The sequence below is a fragment of the Lepidochelys olivacea genome (genome assembly GCF_965140295.1).
Source record: "Lepidochelys olivacea isolate rLepOli2 genome assembly, chromosome: 2".
Classification (NCBI taxonomy): Eukaryota; Metazoa; Chordata; order Testudines; family Cheloniidae; genus Lepidochelys; species Lepidochelys olivacea.
Window position 1 is genome coordinate 58,109,150 of NC_140412.1, and position 16,536 is coordinate 58,125,685.

General features: G+C 44.6%; 1 protein-coding gene across 1 annotated transcript in view; it reads left to right on the top strand.

Annotated features, from left to right (window-relative positions):
• SBSPON (somatomedin B and thrombospondin type 1 domain containing) overlaps window positions 1-16,536 on the top strand; it is a 28,650-nt gene extending 12,114 nt beyond the window's left edge. The window contains exons 2-5 of the mRNA XM_084619130.1: window positions 5,203-5,397; window positions 13,990-14,080; window positions 14,940-15,116; window positions 16,123-16,536. Of these exons, the coding sequence (XP_084475256.1) occupies window positions 5,203-5,397; window positions 13,990-14,080; window positions 14,940-15,116; window positions 16,123-16,240 (581 nt within the window). The 3' untranslated portion in view covers window positions 16,241-16,536. The remainder of the gene's footprint in view (window positions 1-5,202; window positions 5,398-13,989; window positions 14,081-14,939; window positions 15,117-16,122) is intronic.

Genomic DNA, 16,536 nt, shown 5'->3' on the forward strand with positions numbered 1-16,536 from the left:
ATGACTTGTGCCTCCCGATCTAAAGGGGAGGACAAGTGACAACCCCACGTGTCTCCTCTGCCCAGCAACCTCCCCACCCTGCACCCAGCCTATGTTGGCCATGCTCATCCCGCCCCACGTTACCTGGGGTGAGGGAAGGGCTCTGTTCTTCTCCCACTGTGGAACCCTCCCCACTTTTCCCTGGCAGGCAGGCCCAGGCAGGGAGCAAGATGGAACCATTTCTCACATGGCTGAAGCTGGCTGCTCTGGGTTGCTGCTCCATGCAGTGCAGCAGCTGCCTGAGGGTACGTCTTCACTACCCACCGGCTCGGCGGGTAGTGGTCGATCTTCGGGGATTGATTTATCGCGTCTCGTCTAGACACGATAAATCAATCCCTGAATCGATGCCTGTACTCCACCTCGGCAGGAGGAGTAAGCGGAGTCGACGGGGGAGCCGCCGTGGTCAACTCGCCGCTGTGAGGACAGCCAGGTAACTCGAACTAAGATACTTCGACTTCAGCTCCGTGAATAGCGTAGCGGAAGTTATGTATCTTAGTTCGAACCGTCCCCCTAGTGTAGCTTATGAGAGCCTGGTGGTGGCTGCCTGCTCCTCACCTGGGCCTGGCTGCTGGAGACGGGATGGAGTGAGCCAGAAACATGCCTGGGGGGAGAGGGGACTCCAGCTATGGCTTGCTGGGCCCCTGTCCCCAGCAGCTGGGCCTGGTGCGTGGAGCAGTGACCCAGAGTAGCAGGCATGAGAAGCAAATGGCCCTGCTCCCTCCCCCCGTCAGACCAATCTGGCAGGGCACTTGGCCCCGCATATCCCCCCCTATGAGTTGCCTCTGACAGGGGATGGCAAGAACTTGGAAGCGTGATGTTATGTGGAGATAGCTGTGTATTTGAAGGAGGGATTTAAAGAAGCCCTGAACGTCACTTGGCTCACAAACAGAAGGGATCATTCCAAGTGCTAAGGTGCAGCATGGAAGGAGGCACTAGATTAGATGTGTAAAGAAAACCCCAGTGAATGGGGAAATTATCATCATCCTCATTTTTACAGCTGAGGAACATTAGGTGACTTACCCAGGGTCACACAAGACATCTATACATGAGGCAGGAATTGAACCATTTTCTTGAGTCCTAATTCAATGCTTTAACCACAAGACTATCTTTCTTCTCAAGAGGAGAGAAGGAAGAAATAAAAGCAGGGGAAACATTGAATTGCACCTCTAGTGAGAACAAGAAACTTGAATTTGAGATGGAAGAAGAGAGGAGACCAGTGAAGACATCTGAAGAGGGAATGACATGGGCAAAATGGCAGGAGAGGAAAATAATTTTGCCACACCACTTTGGACAAAATGGATGGAGATGAGCTGAAATAGGGTGCTGGACTAAACTCATCAGGGATGCAAGTTCACTGACGTCAATGGACTTGCATCAGGGGCAAATTTGGCCCTAAGGGACAACTCCTGTGAGTAAGAGGAGCAAGATTTGTCCTGATCATATAAACAAGTGGCACTGTGTAAGTTATTAGAGAGCAAAGAGTTGAGGCCCGCATTACTCCACTCAGTCACAGAAGATATTTGCATCAGTTAAAAGCCCATTATCCGCGGGACATTTCTGGTAATGTACATAATCATCTCATGAACAGAATTTAAAGACCTATACAATCCATTATGACAATTTAACAAATAAATATGCAGCAGGCCATACAGGCACAGTTTTCGAAATCTGTAACTCTCAGTGTCTCGGTGAGATGAGGCCATGGAAAGCTGAACTCATGCCAGTGTGTCACGCTGGTGTGGGTTTGTCTAATGTAAGATGGCTGTTAAAGGGCAAACAAAGCAAAGATCTCTTCATTAGGCAGTTTCTTACCCTGGGATAATGTATCCATGACCTGCTTCTGGAATCTGGGAAACAAGCTGCTAAAACTTTTCTTTCAGGCAGCTTGCAGAGTATCTGTATCCACCAGGGACATCTTTTCTGATCTGTTGTCCATGCTTTTACAGGTAAAACAAGACAGAGCTACTGTTTTGTCAAAATTTGAATGAGAAATCCAAGGGAAAGGGAAAATATAGAGCAGAAAGAAGCTTATCATGTTAATATAGAGGAGAGATGCAAGGAAGATGTAATCCTTAGTGGATGCATCCAGAGAAGGAAGCATTGCAGATAAAGAAAGAGATAGTTTGGAAGAATCAGATATAACAGATCCATTACTGAGAATTTCTGCAGGCACTATCATTGAGTGACCTTTGAAAATTTAAAAGCTGGTTAGTGTATCACCTAAATTCCATCTTCTACATATCACAAGCACTTTCACCCTGAAAGGCTTTTTCTCAAGTGATCAACTTGAGGTCTTATGGTCCAGCCTTTACAGCCTGCACTGATTCAGAGGGCTGCCTGATCCATCCAATATATCTATACGGAGGCATAAAAAGTATGAAAGGCCATACTTGGGCTAAACATTCCAGCAGGTGTCAGAAGAATTCTGTATAATACAAAACAAAAGTCTTATTTAATTGAACAGTGTTTTCCTTTTTTCTTTGATTGAAATCGCCACTGAGTTGAGCATGTTCTGGTATTTCTCCTCAGACAATATTTCTATGCCATAAACTCATTTTACCTGGTGAAAAATGAACTCCACTAGAACCTTGGAAAAGTAAAGACTGTATTAGTCTGGTTTGAGGTAGGACATACAAACACAAAAGGATTTATAAGCGTTCTGTGAAAACGTGGCGTATGTGCTATTTATTGAATGGTATTCCTAGAATTCTGAGGGAATTGCTTTGAAAAATAATTTTTCTTCTGAATCAAAATCTGCTTTCAAAACAATGGCTCTTTTCCCCCCAGAAGATGCTTTTGGAAAGGTTTGAAGTGGATCTGTGTGAACACTTCCACGTATGATTCACAAGGCATTCGTGAATTTGTGCATGAGAACTGGCCATTAACTATATGACCTATGTGTGACTTTAATTCTCTGTGCCTCCATTTTCCCATCTGTAAAATGGAATGACAAAGGACTTTGGAATCTAAGATGACAGGCATTATATAAGTGATAAGTATTTTGTGTCCAGTAAATTTAGTGATATCAAGTCTTCATATTTATATTAACAGAACTAGATCAAAATCAGAACTTCTTCAGACAACCCTTAGTGCACCTTTATCTAAGACAAATAAAATGGCCTAACAAACAAAACAAACTATCAAAACAAAGCTCTTGTAGAATATCTGTATTGTAGGAGCCTTTCAGTAAGAACAAAATTTCCATGCAAAGAAGCATGCATAAGAGGTATTATGTGAAAGTGATAAAGAAATTAAGGAATATGTTTATACAATTTTATTTAAAAAATGGAATCAGGTATTGCAATCATACCCTAGCTTGTGTCACTTAACAGGTACTTGGGGAGGCATTTACACATTCACTGCCTTGTTCAGTAATAAAGTTTGTGGAGCTTTGAGCTTCGTGGATGGAAGATACTATGGAAGTACAGTGTCCTAACGATTATTATTGGTCAAGTCTGATGTTTAACGGTCTTAGATGGCACCAAAGCTTGTAAAATTGAGATTTGCAATATGATGTCAAAATACAATAGCCTGTTTACAGTCTGGAGGGACCCAGAGGCATTTTGGATTAAACAGAAATTCTTAACATTGGAATTCATAGAACTTTGGTTTACCTGTGTTGCTATTTTCAAACCTCTTGCCTTAAGCTGCTTCACTTTGTTGCTTTTGCCATTCAGTGTCTGTTCAAAAGTGATGATTCTTGGAAGTAACAGACTAGGAATACAGTAGTCTGTGGCCACGTCTACTCTATGGGGACTATAGCGGCATGGCTAGGGTGCCATATCTATGCTGGCATAACCCTGTATTGTAGGCACAGCTTACACTGACAGAAGGTTTTTTCCCATCAGTGTCAAAACACCATCTCCCTGGGTGATGGCAGCTAGGGCAACAGAAGCATTCGTCCATTGACCTAGCTGTGTCTACACCAGGGCTTAGGTCACTATAGCTATAGCATTGAGGGGTGTGAATTTTTCACACTACCGAGCACCATAGCTATGTCAAGCTAAATTTTAAGTGTAGGCCAGGCCTGTGTCTGCCTCCATGCATCTTTTCCCCAACTAAAGAATAGTGCCTGCTTGGAGTTCCTCCTCCCTCCATCACTCAAACTGTCACTGACACTTTCCCCCTCAAAACCCAAAGAAAGAACAAGTGGCAGCATGTCAAAGAGTGTTTATTGTTAGGGGTATGTGGCCTTTGAAATACAGAGGCGCAATTTCTAGGGACAGTATTGGCTCCAGCGTGGTGCTTAATAATAATGGGAAACGTTGACAAATTTAAGGTAGTGTAAAATATTCTATTGTTATCTAAGGGAACTTGTGGGGCCAAATTTGTAATTTTGTGCATCACCTTGTGAATTGCCACTAAATTGTGAAAAGGAAAAGGACATGAAGGCAGAGAAGGGGTAACCAAAGTGTACAGAAATTAAAATAAATTCCACTCACACCCTGCTCTCAGTTATATTAGAGTAATGCCATTGGAATTACACTAATCTAAATCTACAGTAACAGTAGAATCTAGGCACATCAGTCAAAAAGGGTTAGAGAAATTTGAACTGTGTTCTTTGGGAAATGATTAAAAGGGGATCTCAATAATATATATTCTTATACAATAGTCTGAGGTGAATCAAGAGGAAAAGTGTTATTACAAGGCAATTTGACCTAGTGTCATGCACAGCAAACAGGGACCACCCAACATAAACAAAAGGAAAACAAAGTGGAGGCAGAATTTCTACCAACTTTGGGAATAAGTTACCAGCAGCAAGGTCATCTTGAAAAAAAAGATTATAAAAATGGGAAACCAGTAACTCCAAGGAGGGAGGGGGTGAAGAGCATATGCCCCCTAACTCCGCTGTTTTACGTTTTATTTCTCTCCTCCTTTAAACCAAATTTAGCAATACAGGAATCGCCATACTAAATCAGACCACAGGTCCTTCTAGTCTAGTATCCTGTCTCCAGCATGGCTAGCACCAGATGATTTAGAGAAACGTGAAAGAAACCCTGAAGCGGGCAACTATGGAATAATCTTTCCAAAGAGAAAGTTTCATCTTAAACCCCTCAGTAAAGGAGCATTCCCAGAGGGCCTTAATATTAGAGTTGTTAGAGGGTGCTACTGTAATATGATAGTGGTATTGACTGCTAGTAATATTCAAATATTGCTTTGTAGCTCTTCCGTGCATCGTTGGGGAGTGGAGTCACTGGAGTGGCTGTGCAGAGCAGTGTAAGCCTAATTTGCGAATGCGTAGGCGCTATGTGAAGCAGGAACCTAAAAATGGTGGGGAACCTTGCCCCCTACTTGAAGAGAAGTCTGGCTGCCTGGAATACTTGACTTACCAGGGGCAGGACTGCGGACATGAATACGGTACTGTCACTCTGATTTATTTGAATTGCCCTGATGTCTTTTGTCACCAGTTAATAGTCGTCCCCCACACCCTCCAGGCATTGATGACAATAAGTTGCAGTTACAGTCTACATAGTACAAATGCATTTTAAAACTTTGAGAGAGACAAGGTGGATGAGGTAATATCTTTTATTGGACCAACTTCTGTTGGTGGATGGGGACAAGCTTTGAGCTTCACAGAGCTCTTCTTCTGGCCCTCAGACCTCCCTTTTAAAACTTTATCTTTTACTTTCATATAATTTCATAGCTGCTTATTCTTTCTGACTTAAATATTTACTTGGACATTTTGGGCCAGGTTTGGATTTCGGTGACAGTTAGGAATGCTCCACATCTCATAGGAGGCTCCTAACATCTTGCAGCATCAGCCCCAATAAAAAGGAAACAATGTGTATAAGGTGAATGCACCTCACCTAAATGACAGAAGATATATTATTATTGGAAGTGTTTACAAGGAGTTTATTGTACAAAGAACTACAACTACACGTTCCCCTTCACTTTCCTGACTTAGGCCACTCAATAGTTTTTAAACCCATCTTACAATGTACTCCTTTAAGCACTTGCACTAATGTGTCAGACATACAAAACTGGCACTCCTAACTGGATGCTCCAAGACCGTATCCAACATATCTCCAAACAGCTGGGACCCTGAAAGGGAAGAGTGAGGAAACAAAGCTTGGAGGAAATATCCCCATCCCAGAGACAGATCCAGAGAGCTCTCTGAGCCAGTGCAGAAGCACCTAAGTTGGCTCCAAAGGAAAATGGAAGCTTGATACGGGTTGTTGAGGGGATTCAACTGAGATGAGGTACTTCAAGAGGTTCCTACACACCATAAAGGGCAGCTTGAAGCAAATGGCTTTTCCCCCTCAGATCTTCATGAGCCATTGGGATGGCCACTCTAGAGGCATATGAGGCATAGATTATAGTAGCTGTCTGAGTGCCACTTCCATGTACATTGTTAAATAACTGCCCCTTCTACTTACCTGTACATGGAATCACAAAAGGAGGTTAGCCTCCAGAAGTAGGTGCATGGGCTTAAAATGGAAAGCCACCAATAAATCCACCTTCTGGTGGGACAACCACAGTTTATGGAAGTCAGTGTTCAACCTGCAGTGCCTGAGTAAGTTATTGTTGAATCAAGAGTGCTAACTTTATTTCCACCATCTTCCCAACAGAGAGGGAGGTAAGCAGAATCACCCCAGAGAAGCTGCCTTGGGAAGAAAATAGGGAGTCTCGTTGCTCCATTGGAGACCATGACATTTTTGTTGTGTGCGTGACCACGGAACCCTATTCCTCTCAAGTGACCTTCTGAGGGTATTTTTACAATGAGAGGGACAGTTCGGTGATCCAGATCCAAATCTAGCTCACTGCCTTTGGGAGGTTCTTCAAGAAGGGAAAAGAAGGACAAGGCTTTTCTTACCTCTAGGATCAATAGGTCATGGTAGAGCCAGGAGCTCCCTTACTAAAGAAGGAAAATTGTCTTAGCTGTGAGGTAAAAGGATCCTTTGCAAGGGAGGCAGCAGAAGCCCAGTTTATCTTTGCTATGGTTCCAAGATGAAAGAACTCTCATGAAAATAGAGGGGTTAGGGTAGTTCTAGAGACAGCATCCCCCTACCTCCCAGAAGTCCTTTTGAGCCCCTGTCCTCCTAAAAATCCCTTGGGACCTGTCCTGCTGGTGTCTATAATCCATAGGGAGCTGCTGGAATGTGGGTCTTCTTCAGAATCATGCACCCTGTGGCTCAGGCCTGGCTGTTGCACTTACATGAAAGGTAGAGAGTGTGTGTGTGTGAGAGAGAGAGAGAGAGAGAGAGAAGGGGGTGCAGAAAAAGCCTGCTGCCAAAAGGTTGCAGTGGGAGGGACACAAGAATGACATTTTAAGCCCTTCTCGCCTGGCTCTTTCCTTTGTACTCCTGTTCTGTGACAGTCTGGAGCCTCTTTTAGGCATGGAAGAAGGTGGCATCTTAGACACAAGCAAACTTCAGCTGCTTGCAGTAAAGCAGGAAAATAACTGACCTGCATGCAGGGCTGGGGAGGCATAGGATACAGAAGTCCTGCATCTGGATTGACTACCCCTGCCTTGTGAAGAGATGAAAACAATTATTTACCCATTCAGCCATACTAGTGGAAATGGGAACAGAGTAGAGGCAGAAGCAAATGAAGGCCTTTGTAGCTGAACTGGAGATACAAAGGAAGTTAAGCTGCTATGTTTCCTTGTCTTTGTAGAAGGTTAGAAGCAATTTTTCAAAGGTTTTTTCCAATCTATGCACCAACAAAATGAATGTGCATGTGTTCTTGCAACAAATTGGGTACTCAGGCATGCGATTCATTGACTTGCACATGTGGCTGTCCAAACAAAATGAGGATGTGTGGTTTGCATGGTATCAGATGCCAGGTTCGTGGCTTATATGAAATGAATTTGTGTCAGTCCAGTTCCTACTTAATAGGTGCCCATAGCAGCACCAAAAAAGAAAAAAAATCCAGTTCCAGTTGGCACAATTGGCAGTTTATTTGCTAGGACTGAATGGGCATGGAAACCGGTACATCTTGGCCCAGTGCCCCTTCTGGATGATCATCAGTCTGTTGTAAGTGGACCCAGCTGCTGGATCACACATGCTCAGGCCCCCTGGGTCTGGGTAGTCTAGTCACTGTTCTGCATCTCTAGGGTGCACTTGTAGGCTGACCTCTTGTTTGAGCCCTTCCTTGGAACGTGGGACTTCACAATCCAGTCACCCTAGTCCAGCAGTGCCACTCACTAAAATTTGGCCTAGCTGCCCCCTCATCCAGGGGACAGGCCAAATGTGAACAGCACTGAAACTCCCTGTGCCAGGGACCAGGTTGCAATGACTGGAGTGGGAGTCAACCCAGTTGGACCCACACGACAGAAGCTGCTGCTGTGGGGTGAGTGCAGGATGGGCTTGCTCTGCAACTCCCCACTAGGGCTTCCCATTCCTCAGGGGCAGCACCCATCCCCCCAAAACCCAGGCTTTCCACTCCCCAGGGGCAGGACTTGTCCCCTTTAGCCACTGGGAATGTTGGAAAGTATGATAGTCTCTGAAGCTCCCAAGCCCTCAGTTGCTCACATACACTCCCCCAGAGTTCTACCTAGCTGGGGGCATTTTGACTTCTAGTTTAACCCCTTTGGGGACAGTGTGAAAGCAAGGAACACAGGCTTAGCCACAGAATTTCTTAGCCACAGTCACTGTACTATTAAAAGGCACTAGCAAGTACAGAACTGTCCAAAATAAAAGTCCTGAGATCTCACCCCTTCTGAGTCAAAAGTCATCAGGAGAACCCTACCCATTGCCGTAGTGAGTGTCCACACTGAAGTGCTGCAGCAGTGTTTCAAATGTAGACAAACCCTGACTCTCTTCTTTTGGCCATATGGCCATTGGCAGCCTTGTCTCTTTCCCTCTCCAAGTTCCTGTGTTGAAAATTTGTTGTTCCATACCAGGGGTCGCCAACCTTTGGTACCCGGCCCATCAGGGTAAAGCCGCTGGCGGGCCAGTTTGTTTATGTGGAGTGTCCGCAGGCACGGAGCCCCTCAGCTCCCATGGGCCGCGGTTCGCCGTTCCTGGCCAATGGGAGTTGCGGGAAGCGGCACAGGCCAAGGAATGTGCTAGCCACTGCTTTCTGCAGCTCCCATTGGCCGGGAACGGCGAATTGCGGCCAGTGGAAGCTGCGGTGCTCAGTGCCTGGGGACGCTCCACATAAACAAACCAGCCTGGCCCACCAGCGGCTTCATGCTGACAGGCTGGGTGCCAAACGTTACCGACCCTTGTTCCATACCAGGTGCATGGGCCAGAAGTTGAGAGACAGTCAATGGCCCTAGATTGTTGTCTTGATGGCTTCTTAGAGACTGTCTTTCAATGATGTGTCAAGCATTTTTCCGGGCAAGTAGCTGACTGGAATACTTCATAACTTTTATAGGTCTACACTTAAAACACTGCATTGGGGCAGCTGCGCTACTGTAGTACTTTAATGAAGACGCTATATGCTGACAGGAGAGAGCTCTCCCGTAGGTGGTAGCTATGTCAGTGGGAAAAGCTCTCCTTCTGGCATAGTGCTGTCTACACCTGTGCTTCGGTTAGTATAACTGTGTCGCTCAGGGATGTGGATTATTCACATCCCTCAGGGACGTAGTTATACCAAAGTAATTCTGTAGCGTAGATCTGCCTCCCCTTTTTTTAGGCAGTTAGCACATAACACAAAATGGAGGTCTAATTGAAAATGAAGGTTACAAAATGGAGATCACAATCTAAGGATATGTCTGTACTACGAAATTAGGTCGATTTTATAGAAGTCGATTTTTAAAAATCAATTTTATACAGTTGATTGTGTATGTCCCCACTAAGTGCATTAAGTCGGCGGAGTGTGTCCTCAATACCGTGGCTAGCATCGACTTACAGAGTGGTGTTCTGTGGGTAGCTATCCCACAGTTCCCGCAGTCTCTGCTGTCCATTAGAATTCTGGGTTAAGCTCCCAATGCCTGTTGGGGCAAAAACATTGTCGAGGATGGTTTTGGGTACGTTGTCAGTTGCCCCTCCCTCCCTCCCTCTGTGAAAGCAACGGCACACAATAGTTTTGCGCCTTTTTTCCTGGGTTACCCATGCAGATGCCATACCACGGCAATCATGGTGCCCACTCAGCTCACCGCTGCTGTTGTGAGCATTGTAAACACCTTGCGCATTATCCTGGAGTATGTGCAGAACCGGGCTAAGAGACGCTAGCACGAGGATGATTGTGATGAGGACATGGACACAAACGTTTGTGAAAGCACGGGCTGTGGCAATTGGGACATCATGGCAGCAGTGGGGCTGGTTGATACAGTGGAACGCCGATTCTGGGCCCGGCTAACAAGCACAGACTGGTGGGACCACATAGTGTTGCAGGTATGGGATGATTCGCAGTGGCTGCGAAACTTTCGCATGCATAAGGCCACTTTCCTTGAACTTTGTGAGTTGCTTTCCCCCTGCCCTGAAGTGCAGGAATACCAAGATGAGAGCTGCCCTGACAGTTGAGAAGCAAATGGCGATAGCCCTGTGGAAGCTTGCAACACCTTACTGCTACCGGTCAGTCGGGAATCAATTTGGAGTGGGCAAGTCTACTGTGGGGACTGCTGTGATCCAAGTAGCCAACGCAATCACTGACGTTCTGCTAACAAGGGTAGTGATTCTGGGAAATGTGCAGGTCATACTGGTTGGCTTTGCTGCAATGGGGTTCTCTAACTGTGATGGGGCAATATCCCTATCTTGGCACCGGACCACCTTGCAAGCACTGGCGGATCACAAGGGATGTTTCACATGGAATGGCTGGGAAAGGTGCATGAAGCTCGCATATTTAGGAACTCAGGGCTGTTAGAGCAGTTTCAAGAAGGGACTTCCTTCCCAGATCAGAAAATTACCCCTGGGGATGTTGAAATGCCAGTAGTTATCCTTGGGGACCCAGCCTAGCCCTTGTTCCCATCAGCCTGGACAGTAGTAAGGAGCAGTTCAACTATAGGCTGAGCAAGTGTAGAATGTGCCTTTTGACATTTAAAAGCTTGCTGGTGCTGTTTGCTGACTAAGTTAGACCTCAACGCAACCAATATTCCCACTGTTATTGCTGCTTGCTCTGTGCTCCATAATATCTGTGAGAGCAAAGGGGAGATGTTTATGGCGGGGTGGGAAGTTGAGGCAAATCGCCTGGCAGTTGATTTTGAGTAGCTAGACACCAGGGCGATTAGAAGAGCACAGCTAGGCACACTGCGCATCAGAGAGGCTTTGAAAACCAGTTTCATGACTGGCCAGGCTACGGTGTGACAGCTGTGTGTATTTCTCCTTGCTGCAAACCTGCCTCCTTTGTTGATTTTAATTCCCTGTAAGCCAACCACCCTTCCCCCCTTCGATCACAGCTGGCAAAGGAAATAAAGTAACTATTGTTTTGAAACCATGCATTCTTTCTTTATTAATTTTTTTAAAAAAGGGAGATAACTGACAAGGTAGCCCGGGTGGGGTACGGTGCGGGAGGAGGGAAGGACAAGTCCACATTGCTTATTGTAGCTACACTACAAATCAAAACTGTTTGAATGACAGCCTTCTGTTGCTTGGGCCATCCTCTGAATGGAGTGGCTGGGTGCTCAGAGCCTCTCCCCCTCTGCGTTCTTGGGCATCTGAGAGAGGAGGATATGGAACTTGGGGAGGAGGGCAAGTGGTTATACAATGGATGCAGCGGGGGTCTGTGCTCTTGTTGGCTTTCCTGCAGCTCCAACAGATGCTTCATCATGTCCGTTTGCTCCCCCATTAGCCTCAGCATTGCCTCCTGCCTCTGCTGTTTGCGCTCACTTAATTCTTTCCTGGCCTCTGCCACTGAATGCGCCCATGCATTAAGCTGTGCCCTATCAGTGCAGGAGGACTGCATGAACTCGGAAAACATGTCATCGCGAGTGCGTTTTTTTTTTTTCACCTTCCAATCTGCAATAACCTCAGGGATGGAGATGATAGGGGGAGCATAGACACATTTGCACCTGCGGGGAGATAAAAAGGGAGATTAAGATTTAAGACGATACATTTTTGAGAACAAAAGGGAGACTCTTTCACAGAGAATCAAGCAATTCACAGCAGACAGCACATGTGCTTTCAGTACAAGGTTGCATTTTGCCTTTTATATTGAGCACCTGCCGGTATGGTGACACATCACACATGGCTGGGCAACAGAATTCGGTTTCCAGACAGCCATGGTAAGCCTTTTGGTACGCGGGGTTGGCTTCTTCCGCCTTTATAACATGTGGGAATAGTTTCAAACTGCAGTGCCATCCTTTCCCATAGCAAGCAATGCCAGCTGGGTTTCACATTTAAAAGGAGGGGCTGTGGTTTTCGGGTGGATGTGCAGCACACACCTCCTCCCATCCCACCGCATGGCTATTCTCTGGGATGATCCCTTCACCCCTCCCCCCGCCGCGTGGCTATTCTCCAAGATGATCCCTTTTAGCCAAGCACAAACAACCCAACATGAACGGGGTCCTTTTACTGTTGCCTTACAAAAATTCCCCTATTTCAACCAGGTGACCATGAATGATCTCACTCTCCTGAGGTTAATACAGAAAGATAAAGACCGAATGTTGCTTGAATGCGACCAAAACCCAGGACCATTCGCTGCCATGCTTTGTGCTTGACGTGGTAAAGTGTCCTACCGTGGAGGACGAAATAAGGCAGCTCTCCCCAGAAGCCTTCTGCAAAGGCTTTCAGAGTACCTTCTGAAGAGCTTCACGGAGATGTCCCTGGAGGATTCCCACTCCATCCCCAGATACGTTATCAGACTTTTCCAGTAGCTATATTGGCTGTGAATGCATCCCAATTCTTCATGGAAAATCAAACATTAAACACTATTGCTTTTAACCTGGTACTGTAGTTACAAATGTGCACTCACCAGAGCTGCCTTCTCTAGCTTCAGGGTCATGGATCCCGCCTTGGGAGGGTATTGGCTCCAGGGAGATGAAAAGGTCCTGGCTGCCAGGGAGAATGGATTCACTGCTTGCCTGCTGTGCATTCTCCTCCTCCTCCTCCTCCCCCCCAAAATCCTCCTCCATGTTGTGTGAGAATCCCCCCTTGCAGGTGTCCACGGACAGTGGTGGGGTAGTGATAGGGTCTCCCCCTAGAATACCATGCAACTGACCATAGAAGCAGCATGTATGGGACTCTGACCCGGAGCGACCATTTGCCTCCTTTGTCTTTTACCTGAGCTCCTTAACTTTCACGTGGCATTGCTGTGTGTCCCTGTTGTAGCCTCTCTCCACCATGCCCTGTGCGATTTTGGCATATATATTAGCATTTCTTCTTTTTGATCAGAGTTCGACCTGCACAGATTTTTCTCCCCATACAGCAATTAGATCCAGTGTCTCCCTTTCGCTTCATGCTGGAGCTCATTTGCAATTCTGGGGGGACTGCATGGTCACCTGTGCTGCTGAGCTCGCCACGCTGACCAAACAGGAAATAAAATTCAAAATTTCCTGGGGCTTTTACTGTGTACCTGGCTAGTGCATCGGAGTTGAAAGTACTGTCCAGAGCGGTCACATTGGAGTACTCTGGGATAGCTCCCGGAGACCAATACCCTCGAATTGCATCTGCACTACCCTAAATTTGACCCAGCAAGGTCGACTTTAGCGCAACTTCCCTCGCCAGGGAGGAGTACAGAAGTCAATTTTAAGAGCCCTTTAGGTTGACTGAACAGGGGTGGTTGTGTAGACATATTCATTTTAAAATTGACCTAACGCAGCTAAATTTGACCTAATCCCGTAGTGTAGACTGGGGCTAACTCAGACATTTCCCAGTCTATCTCAGAGATTAGACTGCACTCATTCCTCATTCTGGAATAGAGGGACACTGGTAGGGTTGAGTAGAAAAGTTTGCTCAGGCTGTAAGTGTTTTCAATGAATCACTGACTTCCATCTCGGACATCTTTAATAAGCCATCATTTCTCTAATAAAGACAACATAACTGATGCTATAAATAAAATATAGATTAGATATCTGCCTTATTTCACAAAGGTTGTGTTCTCATTCTAACTATTATTCCCCCTCAGTTCCTGCTTTCATAACTACCTCTGAATACAGTAAGGAAAGAAAAAGGCAAGCTGTCTCTCCACTGTGGTCTTCAGATACAGAGGAAGCTGGGTAATCTCTCACATGTACATTTTGGTCCTCTTGTTAAGTAGAAAGTATCTACACAGAACCATTTAATTTGATATGGAATAATTTAAGGGCAGCAGACAGCCCTAAATAACCACATACCTAATTTTTCTCCTGTACAGCATTTTATTTTCTGTGTCAGTCCAGGTCATTATTTTATTTGCTAACTATCCTGAACTAGACATTTATTGAGGTCATGGAAAATTTTGTAGAGTGACAGCTTTATTTATTTATTTTTTTAAAAAAGCAAACACAAAGTCAAGTAAATCTGTAACTATGAGTAGCCTGAGAAATTATACATAGATTGCTGCATAAACAAAATTGGCGGAAAGTTCTAGTCCCAAGGGCTGCTCTATTAGGGCTGCGTGCCAGAAGCTGTACAAATATGTAGCTCACAGATCTGATCTACTCAGCTCTGTCACTGTATCAAATGCTCTATCCTACTCGGTTTACCCTGGGCCAATGAAACCAGTAGGCATTCTGAAAACAATTAGTCATACATTGAGTTTTATCTTTTACCGTTAGATTAAAAATAGGAGTGATTGGGAGACTGTATCCTACTAAAGTGTTTCATCCTAATATAAAGAAACTTTGTACATTATGTGGTGTTTGGGCTGTGCATCAAATGTCAGAACCAAGGTCCATCATTTGGTCGTGGCTGAAAGGGTGTGCAACTTAGCCACTGTTCAGCAATCTCTTTCCTAAGCTCTGTATCACTAATACTTTTTGTATGATGCACGGATATGGCATAAAAGCGATTCACATCCTAATGTCTGACAAAGTTATGCTCATCAATACTAAAGCCAGTTAAAGTGGTACTATTTTTTCCCCCACCCCCATGCAGATATTGTGTGGAATTTAAAACTGAATCACTCTCTCACCATTGCACTGTGGAGAATCGGCCATATGCCCGCTGGATGCAGTATCTACGAGAGGGGTATACTGTGTGTGTAGCTTGCCAGCCTCCAGCTATGAATACTGGCAACCATCGTTGTTCTGGAGATGGCCTGGGTGCTGATGGGTAAGGATGGAAGATATATTTCAATTTTAGGAGTCTGAATGCTTTTTGTTAAGTAGTTTTAATATAAAACACCAAGCTCTGATTTCACTTACCTTCTATTCCGCTGGATCACACGAGAGAATGTAAGAATGCTCAGGATGTTTAGGCCGTGGCTAAAGAGAAGTGAAATTGTGAAAAAGCAATGTAAAAGCTGAACTGAAATAGCTCACACTGACCAGCTGCAGTAGCTGAGATGATTTCTCCATTCTGCCCTGGCCTAGAAGGAACCCTTCTTCCAGGCCTAAATTCATTACATTAGGCTTTCTGATAGAACTTTATGCTTTATTTACAGTAGCTGCTGAGACCAGGGCCAAACTATTTAGTGATTTAGCAAGTACATATTAGAACTTTAAACATCTCCTTTTATTTTTAGATGAATGTCTCCAATGTCATGCAGCCAAGTGTAGTGGTTTTAAAGCTTTCGGTTGAACTATGAAAAAGGAGGAATGGTGTAGTTTCTGTACTGAACAGAACTTGATGATACTGTAGGCCTACCACACTTTTTAAAGGGCCCGTGCTGTAATCTGAATTTGATCCCAAGCTCTAGCAGTTAGAGGCTAGCACATTACCCCATCAAACGCCATACAGCCAACGTGGTTAACCAAATGGATTCAAAATCATCTATTTGGAACAGATTTTAATCTAATTTTGTATTCTAATCATTCAAACTAAAATACTTAGTATATACTAACATGTATATTATGGTAGTGTTCAGTCACCGTAATGAGAATGGGCACTGTACAGAGAAAGGCCCTGCTCCAGAGAGTTTATAATATAAGGAATAAGATTAATTTATCTAGCCTTCGAAACAAAACATTCCTAATCAAGTCTGAGCTGTCAGTGTTATTTACTAAAAACATTGAATCTAGCACTGTAGTAAAAGTAAAGTTTATAGTTCAAAGAAAGTATTTGAAAACCTACATTCAATTATTTTTAAAAAAAGAAACAATTTACTGTCACATTTCAGAAATAAAGTTCTCCATTGGCAAGCTGTTGGTAATCTTCGGTGCCAAGGAACATGGAAGAAAGTTCGGCAAGTGGAACAATGTTCATGTCCTGTTGTGCATAGTTTTATTTTTACATAAAAGTTGGAAAGAGAACTTTGAAGAACAACATCCATGAACATCTTTAAATCAGTTTAAGACTTTGTGAAGCCACAAGAACTCTACTTTTCTGCTGTACTTGCTTGCTGAACCTTAATCGAATTTTTAAGACTTTAGGAGCCATTCTGGTTGAGTATATTTGCCCTGTACCCAGATATTAAGATAGATCTTCTTGCTGCTGACTACACTCCAAGCTACCTTTTTTCTCTTTTTTGTAATTAAAAAGATTGAATGTCTCCAACGTGAGTAGTTTCAGTTCTTACCTCTTCATCTCTTAC